Raw genomic sequence first — 17,982 nt, 5'->3', positions numbered from 1 at the left:
AAGGCGGTTGAATGGTTGGCACTTTCCTGCTAGATTCGAGATGAATCTCCTAAGATATGCTAGCTTCCCTTGCAGACTCTCTTTAATTCATGGATGTTTCTTGGCTCTACCATCTTCAGAATTACATCTACTTTTACTTGATCAATTTCTATTCCTCTATGTCGTACAATGAGGCCAAGGAATTTTCTAGAGGTAACTCCAAATGCACATTTCAAAGGATTCATTCTAAGTTGATACCTTCGTAGTAGATCAAACACCATCCTCAAGTCTTGTAAGTGATCACACTTTTTTCTTCATTTCACTACTAAATCATCAACATAACATTCAACATTTTTGTGAAGAATGTTATCAAAGATGCTTTGCATAGCTCTTTGGTATGTTGCTCTTGCGTTCTTCAAACCAAAGTGCATTACTTTGTAGCAATAAATGCCCTTAGGTGTGCGGAATGCGGTCAACTCTTCATCCTTTGGCGACATGCGGATTTGATTGTAGCCGGATGAACCATCCATAAAAGACATCACCTTATACCCAGTAGTGGCATCAATCATAAGCTCAGGGATAGGAAGTGGAAATTCATCTTTGGGACATGCATTATTGAGATCCCTAAAGTCAACGCAAACTTGAATTTGCCCATTCTTCTTCCTCACGGGGACAATACTTGAAACCCATGTGGGGTACTTAACTTCACGGATAAAGCCAACCTCAATAAGCTTATTAAATTTAGTTTTGATCACGGGAATCAATTCAGGTTTAAAACTCCGTTCAACTTGCTTGATGGGACGTGCACCGCTTTTCACAGCTAGATGCTGGACTACTACCTTCGGGTCTAATCCAGACATTTCTTTGTAACTCCAGGCAAATACATATTTATACTCTTTGAGTAAGTCAACGTAGATCTTTTCCTCATCACTCGCTAGTGAAACATTCACATAAGTGGGTTTTGAATCTTCATCAGTTCTAAGGTTGATTTCTTTCAATACATCAACTGTCACCTTTACTCCTTCTTCAAGTTTGGGTGGCACATCTTTAGCATCTTCATCTTCTTAAGGTTCTCCATCGTTGAAAGATATATGGTAACACCATGAAACATTCTCCAACTCTCCATCAATTTTAATTGGAGAAATAATATGCCTTTCATCTTGTATAGTGACATGATATGAAGAGTCAACACTTTCTTCATCTTCATCACGTTGCTTGGTGTAGACCACAACCGCGTACTTGTCTTTAATGGTCCCCATGATGAAATCCCTGATTTGGTTGATCGGGATCGTTCCTTCCGAAGAAACTTGGATCTCTTTAGCATATTCAACTTGCTTTCTGGGGCGATCGACTGTCTCTTGGACTTGCGGACGTTTTCCAGGTGCGTGACTTGATTTTTCATCCATTATGCCCTCCACCCCATCAGTTAGCTTAACAATTCGAGCATCTTGATCTTGAACATACTTGGTCAAGCCTTCAATAGCCCTTGTCAAGCTCACAAGTTGTTTTTCTACGGATGAAGCGTTAGTCACTATTGTGTGCATTACCATAGTAGGTGGCGGAGAGTAGCGTTGATTTTCTTTAACATGAGATGCAAACATGTTATGTGGGGTAGATCCCGTGCTTAAGACATCATTGTCGGCCGAAGCGAAGGACTTCTCGTATGTAGATGGGCTCAATTGGGCAAGAACCCTCTCGACCATTTCGGCGATGTCTTCTTTTGCAGCTTTTGCAGGAGACTTCACATGTTTTGGAGACAAACCAAAGACAATAGCAGATTCAGACGGCACTCGTGAGGCTTATTGTCATAACAATTTGTCTTAGTTCCTTGTGATAGGTCCCATGCTTCCCGCAGTAACATCGAGGATGTTTTCGACATCGATGCATAACATAGATCCATCAGTTTTTGCAGATGCAGAATATAGATGCAGATGCGGATTTTGATGCCGATGCAGATGCAGATTTTGATCCAGATGTGGATACGAATGTAGATCCAGATTTGGATGCAGATGCGGATACAGATATAGATCGAGATTTGAATGCAAATGCAAATTTCGAGCTGATCTTCTTGAAAGCCATCTCAGTGATTTTGAACTTTGGCTGTCTTGAAGAGAAGAGATAAGAGGTAAAGATTGTCCCACTGGGAGTGCCAATTATATTTGTAAGCATCTAAAGTTTCAATTTCAGTAAACAGGAAAAGAAAAATAGCAAGCAAACAATAATATTTGTATTTGAATTAATGCGAAGGTTACAATCTTTATAAAATCTCTTTAAAAGATATGTAATCCCCTGATTCTTCTCTCCACAGATGTTCTTGATTTGGCAGAATACTTGCGGCTCAATACTTGGAGCGAAGACTTCTTTGTATGCGGAAGACTTGCAGATCACCACTGAAGAGCAATTATGTATTTTTGTGTGGATGTATGTGTCTATCCCTTCTGGTATTATGAAGACCTCTTTATATAGGCTTGAGCTAGGGCTTTAAGGGTATTTTGGTCCAAGCAATTTTGACCCCTGGGCCTGAAGAACATGAGTTGGCTCATCTTGTCAATTTAATGGACTAGCCCAAATGTTATTTGGACTTGATTTAAGTCATATAATTTTGACTTAAATATTAATCCGGCTTTATTAACCAGTAATTTAACTTGGTCAACATATCATAAATTTAAGATTTAATCCAAATTTAGTTGGATTTATCAATAAAACTTCACCGTCTACAACATGTACATATAATGATGCTATAATTTAGGAATTTAAAATATATTGCATGTACACATAATAATACTATGATTTAGAAATTAAAATATATTTATATAAAATTAAATGTGTTAGCACCACAAAAATTCTTAAATTTTCGGATTTAAAAAATATTAAATATTACATCTTCTCATCTTTTTAATTTTTGTTCAATGTCATATAGAACGTATTAAATGCTCCAATCTATTGTTTGATATATTTATATATATAATAAAAGTCTAAAACAAATAATTTTGGAAACGTGGGTGTGAGTTATGTAGGGAGGAAAATAGGTTAATATTGTTATTTTTGTTTATACTAATTATATAAAATATTATCAAAATTACCTAAATAATTAATTTGAAATTTAAATTTTAAAAAACAAGTAACAAATCTTATCCTTATCCTTGAAAGCACCTCTTTATTAAATATTACATCTACTCATCTTTTTAATTATAGTTCAATGTCATATATAACGTATTAAATTCTCCAATCTATTATTTGATATATTTATATATATAATAAAAGTCTAAAACAAAAATAATTGGAAACGTGGGTGATGAGTTGTGTAGGAAGAAAATCAAGCTAATATTGTTATTTTTGTTTATGCTAATTATATAAAATATTATCAAAATTGCCTAAATAATTAATTTGAAATTTAAATTTTAAAAACAAGTAACTAATCTTATCCTTATCCTTGAAAGCATCTCTTTTTTAATACTAAAACGTAGTTCTTTGCTCTTCTTTTTTCTTTATTTTCTATTTATATTTAATCATTATTCTTTTAGGATTTTGAATTTAAAAAGAATTATAATTCAGTTTTTCATTATTCTTAATTTAAATTAATTATGTTTGATAATTACAATTTAAATAGGCAGTTTTAAAACCTCCACTACCTTGCTATTTCTGAACAATTTTTTTAATCAATTTGTAAAAAGTGTAAATATTTTCACTAAAAAGGTATTATAAATCTATAATTAACAAATATCATTCAAAAAAGATAATTGAGTATCCAATTATATAATTCCCTTTATCAGTTTTTCTAACAACACATTTATTGTTATTCACTTAAAAAAAGAGTTTTAAAACTTTCGACTACACACTCTATTTTAAAAAATTTGTAAAGTTTATCATTTATTGATTATTCTTTTTGAAGAAAAACAACAATAAATTAAAGGCATTGTATATTTTTATTAGAAAAATGCTATACATTTCCTTTATTAATTTTCGTAAGAAATAAATAAAATAAACAATCTGTTTTTCAACTATCAAGTAGCAAAAGAGAAAACAATCAAATATATAAATTATAATTTAATTTTAAAAATATAGTGATATACAATTTATTAAAGAACCATAAAAATATAAAATACTTGTGTTGAAAATTAATGGTTGTATTTATTAAGATTATATTTATCTTTAAATCAATTTTCTGTTATATATTTTACAAAAATTTAATATGGTAAAGGATATTTTGAATTTTTTTATTTTGAATAAAACATATATAAAATGTATCAACAAGTCATTATATATATATATATATATATATATATATATATATATATATATGGAATGCTAGAATTAATAAATTATTAACATATTTTTTTTAAATTTAAATGACGTAAAAAGAATAAATTACAAATACGAAAAAATATTTGAAGTCTGATGTTTGATCAAAGATAAAATAATTATACAATTAATAGTATCCTAATAAATTTCTTATTATAATATATTTTTAAAAAACCTAAAAGCTTAGCTGACATAGCTATATGTAATATTTTTTTAAAAAAAAGCAAACTAAAAGCTTAGCTGGTAGCCTATAGGTATAATATTCTAATAAAATAATTTAAATTCTGTTTAATAATATTAATTTAATGTTCTCAAATAAATAACTTAATGATTTGTATTATTATTATTATTATTATTATTATTATTATTAAGTGCATAATATATTTTATTAGTTATTTTTAATTATAAATTATTACCTTTTAAATTATCCGCGCAACGCACGTGCACATATACTAGTTTATATAAATTTCATCAAGAAACATGCATATCTTCATAAATTCATCTTTCATAAGGCTTAGGCACAAGCTTCATCATATGATCATAGTCTAGAAATCATGGATCATGCATGGGTTCATGTGAATTAACTTAAAACATGTAATTCCTTCAATTCATGCATAAAAAAACAATCAATTGAATCATAATTGAAAATAACCCATGAAGATTGAATTAAACCCTAACGTCAATTGGAGAATCTAACTTGTCAAATTGGATAATTTATGAACCCTACGGAGGAAAGGACTCCATAGGTGAATACTTGTAACGACCTGTTTTCGTCGTTATAGAAAATCTAACGGGTAAAATTTTTGGGCCGGAAAACTTTTTCGTAGTAACTTGAAATTTCTTAGCCTAGTCCAGATTTGGACGAAATCGGAGTCAGTGAGGTCTAGGGAAATCTGGTAATAAACGAGAGACCTAATAATGAATTTGATCGCATGAGTGGATAGCTAAGACGTTAAGGAAACTGTATGACTTTACGAAATTGAATTCTAGCGAGTAGAACTCCCGAAACTGATCTTAGCGCAAGAGGGTAGTTTCTGAGTGTCATGGGATGAAGGTGTGTTGTGAAATGGGGGTTTGAAACTCTTAATCCGCTTCACTAGTTCTGTGTAAGCCGCTAGGACGGGATTATTCCAGCCAGGGCGATGCCGCTGTGGCGGGATGGGGGGCACCATAGCGGGCCAATCGCTAATTAAGTCTAAAATAAATCCCAAAAATGTAATTATTCTGCAAATTTCGTTCTTAAGAGTTAGGAGACGAACTAGGGCAACTTAGTGACAGTTTTTCACCATTCTTGAGGCTAAATATAAGGTTTTTTACTCCCCAAATCCGATTTTCGATCCATATAATATAAATTCATGGGTAATTATTGATGGGGTAGGGTTTTGGAACTGTTTGGATGGTGGAAAAAGTCCTAATTTGGGTATTGGGATCATGTGTTTGGCCTATGTTTTATTGTAATCCGGGTAATTAGCCTTCATTTATTGATCCCGACGTTTTATTGATTGTTTGTAGACCCGAAACAAGAGGAAAGAATCCGGAAAGGGAAGAATCAAGTTTCTTAGGGGATTCAAGCTTTGGTCGAGGTAGGTGACTGTTGTAATTTCATGTTGGAGTGATGTATGTTAGTAATTATTTCATTATAATGCATGTATGTATGCGCATGCTGCATTATTGATCACACTAATCGTAAATGAGGATGACTGAATAATTGTATGTCATGAATCATGACTTGATTGTATGATTATGAGAATGTACATTGTGATTGCGATTGTGGCTTGTTGAATGGGTCGGGTGTTACGTTCCAATGCACTAACTTGGATCGGGTGCCATGTTTCGGCACATATTTCGACACACTAACTTAGATCGGGTACCACGTATCGATACACTAACATTTTGGGTATGGGTTCCGTGAGAGGACCAATGACTTGTCATATCTGTATATCTTTGTGATTGTGAAATTGAACGTTGTTCGTAAATGATAATTGATATTGTATATGTTCGGTGTATGCATGTTATTTATTGATTGTAATGACTTATATACGTTTCACCTATTGGGATAGCCGTGTGATCCTACCAGTACATTATGGTTGTGTACTAATACTGCACTTGCTCTTTCTTTGTTGAGTACAAGGCATCTTCAGGTGGCTACTAACAGACCTCGTTTAGAAGACCAGTGATCGACTTGAATTCAAGGGTGAGCCACTTCTTCTGGGCTGCCATGAGTTCTCTTTGTGTTTATGTCCACATATTAGGACATCGACTAGTACTTTAGATTTTCTTATGTTTAATCGGGTTGTACCCATTTCCTTTAGACTTATGATCCTTGTTAGAGCGTTGGTACATTGACTTTCAGGTTCTAGGAATTAACTTCTGCATTTGTATGTTAGACTTCAGAGTTTATGGAAACTCCCTATTTCCTTTTCTATAGACATTTAAACCTACTTCTGTATCTTTAAATGTTTTAGTTTTGTTTTTTGGTTAGTTGGGTTGTAGTAACGGTTCTCCCACTGAAGGGTTAGTGTGGGTGCCAATCACGATGGTCTGGGTAATGACAAAGTTGGTATCAAAGCCCTAGGTTAGTTGATCTCGGCGTACCAAAACCAGCCTAGTAGAGTCTTGTGAAACGGTACGGAGACGTCTGTACTTTTCTTCGAGAGGCTATAGGACTTTAGGAAATCTGTATGTATTCTCTTGTTTCCTTTCATGCTATAACTTGGTTCCAATTGATATCTGGTGATCCAAATTGGTATCTAATCTCCTTCGCTCTTCTATCCGCAAATGGCTAACACTAGGTTCAACAGCGTCAGGCCAGTAGCTCCCGTCAATAAGCCAATTGAGGAATCCACAACAAGAGGTCGCGATCGAGGCAGGGGTAGAGGAAGAGCAAGGGGAAGAAGCCGAGGAAGGGTAGCACCTACTAGGGATGGAGCTCCCATTGAGAATGCTCCCAGAAATGAGAATCCTCTTACGCATCTTAAGAGATAGAGGAGAATGTTGGACAAGAGGAAGAAGTGTAGGTTGAGCCTATAAGTATTCCTCCCCTAGACCCAGTGTTAGGTTAATAGATTATGTCGTTCCTGAAAGCATTGGTTGGTCCTGGAGTGCTTCCCTCAGTTCAAGCAACTCAAGCTCCCTCCAATCCCCCTATTCCTATAACTGTCCCTAAGGTGGGTGGAACTGTAGGTACTGACTCTTTTTTCCATTCTTTGTTTGGTCCTGTTATGACCGGTAATGAACATGAGATGTTGACTAAGTTCTTGAAATTAAAACCGCCTGTGTTCCATGGTTCCGAGAGTAAGAAAGCTTATGAGTTCATCCTAGATTGTTATGAGAGGCTTCATAAGTTGGGAATTGTCCATCAGCATGGAGTAGAGTTTGTGACCTTCCAACTTCAGGGCGAGGCTACGCAGTGGTTGAGAGCTTGTGTGGAATGCAGATCTTCAGCTTTACCCCACTGACTTGGACCCAACTTCATGCTCTATTCTTGAAAAAGTATGAGCCCCGAACCTTGAGAGATCACAAGAAAGATGAGTTCATGACTTTGGAGCAAGGTGGTATGTCTGTGACTGCTTATGAGGCTAAGTTCCATGCTTTGTCAAGATATGCTACTCAATTGGCGACTACTGAGGAAGAGAGGATCTACCTATTTGTTAAGGGATTAAATTCTGAGTTGCAGGTATTGTCTGTTCATATGACCTCTGCAGGAAAAAGCTTCTATGAGGTAACATATTTTGTTAAGAAAGTGGAAAGGGTGAGGTGAGATGGTCAGGCTAAGGCATTGGCTAAGAAAGCCAAGAATTCAAGTAACATTCAGGGTTCTTACTCTAGAGGTTCAAGGAGGCCGACAATTGCAGCCCGGTGTCACAACCCGAGAGCACCCCCAAGTCATAACACGGTGTATTCGACCTTGAAAAGGTCTTATACAAGCCCTTAGCATTCATTCATCACATAAGCAATAAAAATAATGCCAAACTAAAACTTTTTTACCAAAATCAAAGGACTTGAAAATCAACAACACTTTAAAGAAGTCTTTATACGCAAGCGGAATACTAGTCTCACATGGCCAACTTAGACCCAAGTCACAAAGAAACATCTAGGGACACGGCCCTTTACAATAAAGAAGAATACTACAAGTCTATTACAAAGTCTTTATAAAAGAAACTAGAACATAGAATCTGTGCCCTCGACATATGAGGACATACCAAAAAGTCTTGAGAGAAACTCTAATTCCAAGCTTCATTATGGAAACCACCTCACATGCCAACATCTACACTTGTAGTAAAACATAGGAAAAGAATGGGGTTAGCACAATTAAGTACTAAGTATGATGACCATGCAAAAACATGCTAAAAGGGACATTTATTTGAGATATATGCCATTTTTGATACATATCCATAAACCACATGTATAAGAGACACATTATAAATCAACATCCACAAACAAGACAATATTCATATTATAAGCATGCTCAACTATTACCAATTTTCAACACATGCACATTTGTCAAATAGACCGTTTCATCATCTTAGATCCTCCACCTAAAGTTACCCTAAGACCCACCTAAGTAAGACATGGAGGGGCAACCCATACTACCTCTTCATGCCACACCTAAGTGTTCTTCAAGGCTACCATAAATAAGGACCCTTCTATTGCAACTTAATATGATAAGCATCTCATTCCATCAATATAAGCTACTAATTTAACATTTCATTATTTGAGACGCTTAGGGACACATTTATGCATTTAGAGGATGCTCACATAATAGTCATTTAAGACTTAGGGAACTCACTTTAGCATCTTCAAAGCCTACCCGTGCTATGTGTAGATAGCATCCCATACTACTACCTACACATTGTAGAACCTATCCAATAACTAGAGTGCACATCCCACATGATGGGAATATGCATTAACCGACATAGACCACACTAGGTTGGCATGGAATCCGGTGTCATAAGACCCCACAACGTGGATGGTGTTCTACTTGCCATGGGTAGAACTAGTAAACAACCCATGTAGGCACATGGTTTAGGGGATATCCAAAGACGTTCATTGTGCTCTAACCTCAGACTCAGAGAGATCCAGCATCTTAACCATATCCACTCGGTGCTTAGCCTTATTTCCCATAAAGTAATTTCATTCACATATGAGTACTAGAGAGGGCACCATCATTGGGCCTACCGACCCATAACACTCTACCATGAATGGCACCATAAGGATCTACGGATCAAGGTTCATAAAGGGTAGCTCATTGACTTTCTTAGAGAGGGTTTTCTACCGTTCCGGTCCAGCAACTCTAAGTCTATCATTTCACACAAGAAGGAGGTCATCAGCCTTTGGTTTACTCCTTCAAGCCTTTACATTCACATATGGTCCTAGACTCATCATTAAGGGGTACCATGCTTAGGTCTACCGGTTCAAGAGACAACATTACCATAGAGACCTTTCATAGTCCATCATCATCACATATAAACATTAAGAGAGAACACACTTTCAATCACAATATATACACATTGTATAATATACCATCATGCTATTCTTGAAACCCACATACATAACCCTCATATTGCACATACATGTATATACACATTTAGACAATATTTTAATTCACTATATAATGCCTTTAAGGCCATAATCAATACACATTCAATAAGTAAACTCCTCCACCATTAGTAGATCAATCCAAACAAGAACAATTCCAATATAGCATGAAAGTAGGTTAAATTACCGTTCTCCAAAACCAAAATCACCATTATCCAATTCCCAACAATAGATATAGATAACAATAGGAATCAATAATACAATTCAATCTAAGCACAATTCCATTAATACGCAAGCATTATCATAAAACCCACTTCATAAGCCAAATTTAGGGATTTAGGGAGATCATGGGTTCATGGAATTTTTCATTTTTAAAATATCATTTATACCATAATATAATAATAATAAATCGTTTGAAACCGTTTAATGCAAGAACCCATGAGTTGAGGAAGAATTGGGGTTTTTCATAACTTTTGAAAACCTTGCAAACCATTTTGAGATTTGGCTCTCACAACTTTACTATTTAACAAACCATCCCCCACTTAGAAGAAACCCAACTAGACTATCATGAACAACACATAAGGATCTCATCACAAAAGCAAGGAACTATAACTTACCGGCATCTCCATTCGGATTAGCTCCTTTGTCATTGTTGTCTTGGAGAGAATAGAAACGAGTCTTCTTTTGATCATCAACTTTAGGACCACTAAAAGAAGCTTGTCTAGTATCCCTTCCTCTAGCCGCAAGAGTAGGACAATCCCTCACCTTGTTATCATTCTTTCCACAACCACAACATCCATTAGTACCGGCTAGAGACTTCCCAAAATGCTTCTTCCCACAAGTGTGACAAGTAGGCTTAACAAATTGAGAACCACCACCAGTCCCTTGATTATCCTTAGGAGCACTTGAGGAATCTTGGTTAGGAGCCCTCTTCTTAATCCTAGGTTGACCTTGCTCATCGGATCTACCCCTCTTCAAATCTCTACCCAACCTCTTAAGCTTGGACTCCTCAATGGATTAAGCATACATCATGAGTCTAGAAGTATCCATATCATTATGGAGCATGGTTGTACGACATTCTTCCTTGACTAGGTCGGTTACACCGGTCACAAACCTACTCATCTCATCTCTAGGGTTAGACACCAAAGATGAAGCGTATTTAGACAACAAGGTAAGCTTCAAATAATACCCCTCCACACTCATGTTACCTTGCTTAAGATTTATGAACTCCTCAATCTTACACTCCCTCTTCTCCCAGGGAAAGTACCTTCCTAAGAATGCTTCTTTAATCTCTTTCCACTCTATAGGACCCGCTTCAACCGGCCTATTGGCTTTCCATTGTGTGAACCACACTTAGGCCACTTCCTTCAATTGGTAGGAAGCCAACTCCGCCTTCTCCCTAGAAGAAACCCCCATAGCATCGACTATCTTATAGATTTCATCCAAGAATTCTTGGGGATCTTCTTCCACTCTAGAGCCAAGAAAGTTAGGAGGATTCATCCTCACAAAGTCTCTGAACCTTGAGGCCACGGTACTCTCATTAGCATTCACCCTAAGCCCCACATCTCGGTTAGCTTGAGCCGTCATGGCTTGATCTAGAGTTAGAAAAGCCGCCCTAATCTCTTCATTAGTCATGGCCGGGGGAACCACTGGAACCTCATTCTCTTGATTGCCTATGGGGACTTGGTCACCTTGAAGACCTTGGGGAGGAACTCCCCCATCCACATTCTCCTGTTTCGCTCTTCTAGGATTAGCCCTTGTATTCATATCCTATAAACACAAAAGAAAGGATTAGGAAGGGGACACTTATAGGACTCAACTCTAAGGCATGATATCAAGAATATCAAAGAAGTGTAACTTCTAACGTCCTATAGACTCCTGCTCATAGATGTGTCATGACTCACACCGATGAACAAGACTCTACTAGACGTGGCTTGTGAGACTTTAAACCTAAGGATAATTTTCAAAATCTTATGCTCTGATACCAAGTTTGTCACAACCCAAGAACACCCCCAAGTCGTAACACGGCGTATTCGACCTCAAAGAGGACTTATAAAAGCCCTTAGCATTCATTCATTACATAGGCAATAAAAATAGTGCGGAATTAAAACCTTTTTACCGAAATCAAAGGACTTGAAAATCAATAACACTTTAAAGAAGTCTTTATACGCAAACGGAATACTAGTCTCACATGGCCAACTTAGACCCAAGTCACAAGAAACATACTAGGGAGACAACCCTTTACAATAAAGAAGAATACTACAGGTATATTACAAAGTCTTTATAAAAGAAACTAGAACATAGAATCCGTGCCCTCGACATATGAGGGCATACCAAAAAGTCTTGAGAGAAACTCTAATCCCATGCTTCACTGTGGAAAGCACCTCACTTGCCAACACCTACACTTGTAGTAAAACATAGGAAAAGAATGGGGTTAGAACAATTAAGTACTAAGTAAGATAGATGACCATGCAAAAACATGCTGAAAGGGGCATTTATTTGAGATATATGCTTTTATGCCATTTTTGATACATATCCATAAACCACATAAATATGAGACACATTATAAATCAACATCTACATACAAGACAATATCCATATTATAATCATGCTGAACTATTACAAATTTTCAACACATATGCACATTTGTCAAATAGACTGTTTCATCATCTTAGACCCTCCACCTAAAGTTACCCTAAGACCCACCTAAGTAAGACATGGGGGGGCTGCTCGTACTACATTCTTCATGCCACACCTAAGTGTTCCCCAAGGCTACCATAAATAAGGACCCTTCTATTGCAACTTAATATGATAACCAACTCATTCTATCAATATAAGCTACTAATTTAACATTTCATTAGTTGAGACGCTTAGGGACACATTTATGCATTTAGAGGACGCTCACATAATAGTCATTTAAGACTTAGGGAACTCACTTTAGCATCTTCAAAGCCTACTCGTGCTATGTGTAGATAGCATCCCATACTACTACCTACACACTGTAGAACCTATCCAATAACTAGAGTGCACATCACACATGATGGATATAAGCATTCACCGATATAGACCACACTAGCTAGGCATGAAATCCGGTGTCATAAGACCCCACACTGTGGAAGGTGTTCTACTTGTCAAGGGTAGAACTAGTAAACAGCCCATGTAGGCACATGGTTTAGGGGATATCCAAAGACGTTCATTGTGCTCTAACCTCATACTCAAAGAGAGCCACCATCTTAACCATATCCACTCGGTGCTTAGCCTTATTACCCATAGAGTAATTTCATTCACATGTGAGTACTAGAGAGGGCGCCATCATTGGGCCTACCGACCCATAACACTCTACCAAGAAGGGCACCACCAGAATCTACCGATCAAGGTTAATAAAGGGTAGTTCATTGACTTTCTTAGAGAGGGTTTTCTACCGTTCCGGTCCACCAACTCAAAGTCTATCGTTCACACAAGTAGGAGGTCATCACCCTTAGGTTTACCCCTTCAAGGCTTTACATTCACATAGGGTCCTAGACTGATCATTAAGGGGTACCATTCTTAGGTCTACCGGTTCAAGAGACACCATTACTATATAGAGACCTTTCATAGTCCATCATCAACACATATAAACATTAGGAGAGAACACACTTTCAATCACCATAAATACACATTGTATAATATACCATTATGCTATTCTTGAACACCATATACATAACCCTCATATTGCACATACAAGTATATACACATTTAGACAATACTCCAATTCACTATATAATGCCTTCAAGGCCATAATCAATACTCATTCAATAAGTAAACATCTCCACCATAAGTAGATCAATCCAAACAAGAACAATTCCAACATAGCATGAAAGTAGGTCAACTTACCATTCTCCAAAACCAAAATCACCATTATCCAATTTCAAACAATAGATATAGATAACAACAGGATTCAATAATACAATTCAATCTAAGCACATTTCCATCAATACCCAAGCATTATCATAAAACCCAATTCATAAGCCAAATTTAGGGATTTAGGGAGATCATGGGTTCATGGAATTTTTCATTTTTAAAACATCATTTATACCATAACATAATCATAATAAATTATTTGAAACCGTTTAATGCAAGAACCCATGAGTTGAGGAAGAATTGGGGATTTTCATAACTTTTGAAAACCTTGAATACCATTTTGAGATTTGTCTCTAGGGAGAAAACTATCCCTAGATAAAGAGCCACCATACCTTATTTGATGAATTCCCAAAGAAATTTGATGAAGAAAGTTTTGAATCCAAACCCTAGTTCCCACTTCTTCTTCTTCCTTGAGTTCATAGAGAAATATTGAGAGAGAAGAACTTTGGAGGTTTTGATTTAGATATTTGAGAATAATGAGTTAAAGGATGGTTTTAAGACTTAAAACTATATATTTATAATATAAAAACCATTTAAAATAAACCCCACTTAATAAAACTTAAAATGAAATTACTCAATTACCCTTAAATTGGGCTTCCCCGTCAGGGACCACGCCCACTTTCACGGCTCATGAATGTGGACCGCGGCCTTTTTGACTGCTCGTGGTCCTAAGGCAGTAACTCCTCCTTCACCTGCCTAGCCCTCCAAGGCCAAAGAATCTTCACGGAAGCTCCCACGGTTCGTGGTCTACACCACGACCCATGGTGATACTCATGAAGATGGAGGCAGTGACTTAGCCAAGGGGCCTTGCAAGCCATGCCACCAAATGCCTTCACGGCCACTTTCATCATGCCTCTAGGTGAAAGTTGGTCAGCAGTACCTTTATTTACCGAGTCCAAACTCCGATAAAAGTACTATAGAAGCACGTTATCCACCAGACCATGGGTTGGGCATTGAAGCACCAAATTTTTGAACCGCAACCAAGTTTCGTGCAAAGGCTCTCCTTCTAGATGCTTAAAGCTTTGGATACTGTCCCGAAGCGTCATCATCTTCGCGGGAGAGAAAAATCGCACATTAAATGCGGTGACCAACTCCTCCCAAGAAATGTTGGATTTGCGTGGCAACTCCGCCAATCATTTGCATGCTTCTCCCATCAACGAGAAAGGGAATAACCTTAACCAAACTGACTCTTGAGAGATATCTTTGAAAGAGAATGGTCCGCACAAATCTACGAAGTTTTGAAGATGCTCATGAGGATCCTCATACGCCAATCCACTGAAAAGTCCTTTTATTTGGAACATTTGCAACATAGTGCTCGCTATATGGAACACTACATTTCCTTCGGCTGGAGGTAAACGGATGGCCCCAATACCTCCCATGAGATGGGGGTCATTAATGTTGGGCTCCTGGACATTATGAGATTTCCGATGTCGTCTTGGTGGCCCACCTGGCTTCCGTTACTGCAATTAACACTCATGCTTCCTGAAATATTTACACAAACCAATGAAATAAAACTATATATTAAGTAAGTAGAACTACAATGAACAAGAACATTTTTTTTTACTTAACTACAAATTCTCAATTAACACCACTCCCCGGCATCGGCGCAATTTTTGATGTTTGCATAATCAAGACACAACTTCCAATTCGAGTGTCTATGATTGTACAATAGTAAAGTAACCCAACCAAGGGTTGGGGTCAAGTCCAAAAGGAGTGGTTTTGAGAATTAATAGAAAACTAAAATTTAGTTCTAATTAGTCATAGCAATAAAAATTATCAAATATAAACATACTAAATCTAAAGGGGGTGACGCAAGCATCAATTATCAATTGGGGGGAGGGTTTGTATTAATTAACAACTACAACCAGTGAAAATATACGAAAACTAGATAGAGAGACAAGGTTATTGGGATGTGATAGGAATATGAGATAAACTAAACTATCGGGTACATGCTTTTGATAGTAAATTATTGAGTATTTGTGACTAGGTTAGACTATAGTGGGGGTAAATTTTCTCTCGAGAACCTTACCCCGAATCGACTTGGTTTCTCTCGAATATCAAGTTGCCGCTTTAAGCACAACCTCTCCCTTAGCCCATTCACTCTATCAAGCTGAATGTGTGGGAGAAGGACTAGGATTCACTCTCTTGAGCTGAACCTATGTTGACCCAATACCACCGGCTATCAATTTAGTAGTCTTAGTTTTACGACCTCTCTCTCGAGCAAGGTAAACACACTAAGATGGAATCGTATTTGCAACTACAACTCCATTAAGTTCATACGCAACTACTAAACGAAATCACATTTAAACAACAAATAAAGCATCAAAAAGCAAGACCCAACAAATCTAACCCATATTCACAAAATTACACCAGAAGAATTAGGGTTTTAGCTATACATGTAAAACTGATAAATATTTATACTAATATCAGTTTCCATCTGCTGGGTATGAATATTTAAGTCTTAAAACACATCAAGAGTGAAGAATCTTAAAGACCCAAGTCCAATTTCTTGGAGTTGAAACCGTTTGAATCTTCCAGGTCTTAGAACGAAGTCTCCAAAATCCTCTAAAACTTAGACTCTCTAAAAACCTGTAAAAAGTTCTAAGAATAATAGTGATATGATACTAAGCTAGAAATTTAAACAAGTATTTATAGTGTTTGAAAATGTGTTGCGAAGGACTCTTCGGCGTAGTTAGTCGGGATCGCTGATACATTTGGTGATTCGCCGTTTGGTCGATTTCATCGCCTTCCAGCTTTAGCCTTTAGCCTCTTCATGTTTTGAGTCGTTGGGCGATATTGTACTGCTTCGCGAAATTGTTCGGCTACACGCCGACTACACCATTTCATCGCCAACTTGACCTTTTCCTTGAAGGCTCAGCGCACTGGAACAAAAGGCGATCTCTAGGCCGATCGGTGACACACCAACTGGGCTCGGCGATCTTTAGGTCTTCATTTCTTCGTTCTTTTCAGCCGCCTTGTTGCTTCTTGCCAAGTAGTGTCCATGCTTTGCCTCAAACTCCAAATACCTGAAACTTAAGTATTTTTATCAGATATTGAGACAAAATATGCATTTGAGGACACTAATTCTATCAAAATATAGCCCTAAATGAGTCCAAATCGTGGACTCATCAGGTACCATGTTACAGTATGCTAACAGTTTGGGTGTGGGTTCCATCAGAGGACTATTGATTTGACATAACTGTATATCTTGATAAATGTGAAATTGTTCATTGTTCGTAAATGATATCAATATTGTGTATATTCGGTGTATGCGTGCTATTATTATATTGGTGTAATGACTTATGTATGTTGAATTTAATGGGATAGCCGCGTAATCCTACTAGTACACTATGGTTGTGTACTGATACTGCACTTGTTCTTTCTTTGTGTAGTACAGGGCATTTTCAGGTGGCTATTGATAGACCTCAGCTAGGTGACTATTGAGCGTGACTGGCTTCAAGGGTGAGCCAGTTCTTTTAGGCTGCCATGGATCTTTCTTGTTTAAGTCCACTCTTTTTGGACTCTGTCTTTTGTTTAAGGTGTTGTTTAGTTTTGGGGTTGTACCCCTTATTCTTAGACTTGTCGTTGTAGAGTTTTGGTACAATGGCTTTTAGGTTCTAGGGATTGTTATTCCGCATTAGTTTGGTTAGTTGTTTGTTAAAGCCTTGGAGTTTATAGGGACTCCATTTTTATAGTCATTTAAACCTGCTTCTGTATCTTTAAATGCCTTAGTTTTCATAAAATTTGTTTGTTTGGGTTGTAGTAATGGTTCTCCCACCGGAGGGTTTGTGTGTGTGCCAATCACGACGGTCTGGGTTGTGACAAAGTTGATATCAGAGCCTTAGGTTCGTTGATCTCATTGTATCAAAATGAGTCTAGTAGATTCTTGAGGAACGGTACGATGACGTCCGTACTTTTCTTCGAGAGGCTATAGGACTTTAGGAAAAAAAACTCACTTTTTTTGTACTTCTTCGTTCTATGACTTGAATCCAATTGGTATCTGAGTGATACAAATTGGCATCTTTCCTCCTTCACTCTGTGGTCCGAACTAGAGCAACAAAAGTGGTAACATTATCACTAGCAATAGAGGATGTGTATAGACCACCTGTAGTTGAATAGGTTACCATTCAGAACAAGTATCCATTGCCTCAGATAGATGACTTTTTTGACCAATTTCAAGGTGCATCGATTTTCTTTAATATTGATTTAAGGTTTGGTTACCATCGGTTAAAGATTGAGGCGGTTAAGAATTGGGTTAGACCA

At 37.0% G+C, this 17,982-nt stretch overlaps 1 protein-coding gene across 1 annotated transcript; it reads right to left on the bottom strand.

Moving 5' to 3' along the window:
* Window positions 1-10,425: 10,425 nt before the first annotated feature.
* LOC125832866 (uncharacterized) lies at window positions 10,426-11,586 on the bottom strand. Its single transcript, XM_049512052.1, has 2 exons — window positions 11,182-11,586; window positions 10,426-10,824 (listed from the first exon to the last, which is right to left on the bottom strand). The coding sequence occupies exons 1-2, from the start codon at window positions 11,584-11,586 to the stop codon at window positions 10,426-10,428; spliced, it is 804 nt and encodes a 267-aa protein (XP_049368009.1).
* Window positions 11,587-17,982: the final 6,396 nt, after the last annotated feature.

This window comes from Solanum verrucosum, unplaced genomic scaffold, assembly GCF_900185275.1.
Source record: "Solanum verrucosum unplaced genomic scaffold, falcon-dt-bn FXZP01000174.1, whole genome shotgun sequence".
In the NCBI taxonomy this organism is placed as follows: Eukaryota; Viridiplantae; Streptophyta; class Magnoliopsida; order Solanales; family Solanaceae; genus Solanum; species Solanum verrucosum.
The sequence above is the reverse complement of the archived record's forward strand: the minus strand, read 5'-3'. Positions and strand labels throughout refer to the sequence as shown.

What these genes read in the sequence shown, in the direction of transcription:
- LOC125832866 (XM_049512052.1), bottom strand. Translation starts at nt 11,586, where the DNA reads ATGAATACAAGGGCTAATCCTAGAAGAGCGAAACAGGAGAATGTGGAT. An exon ending in CTTCCTACCAATTGAAGGAA is followed by an intron (nt 10,825 to 11,181) that starts GTGGCCTAAGTG and finishes TCCATTGAGGAG; the next exon opens with TCCAAGCTTAAGAGGTTGGG.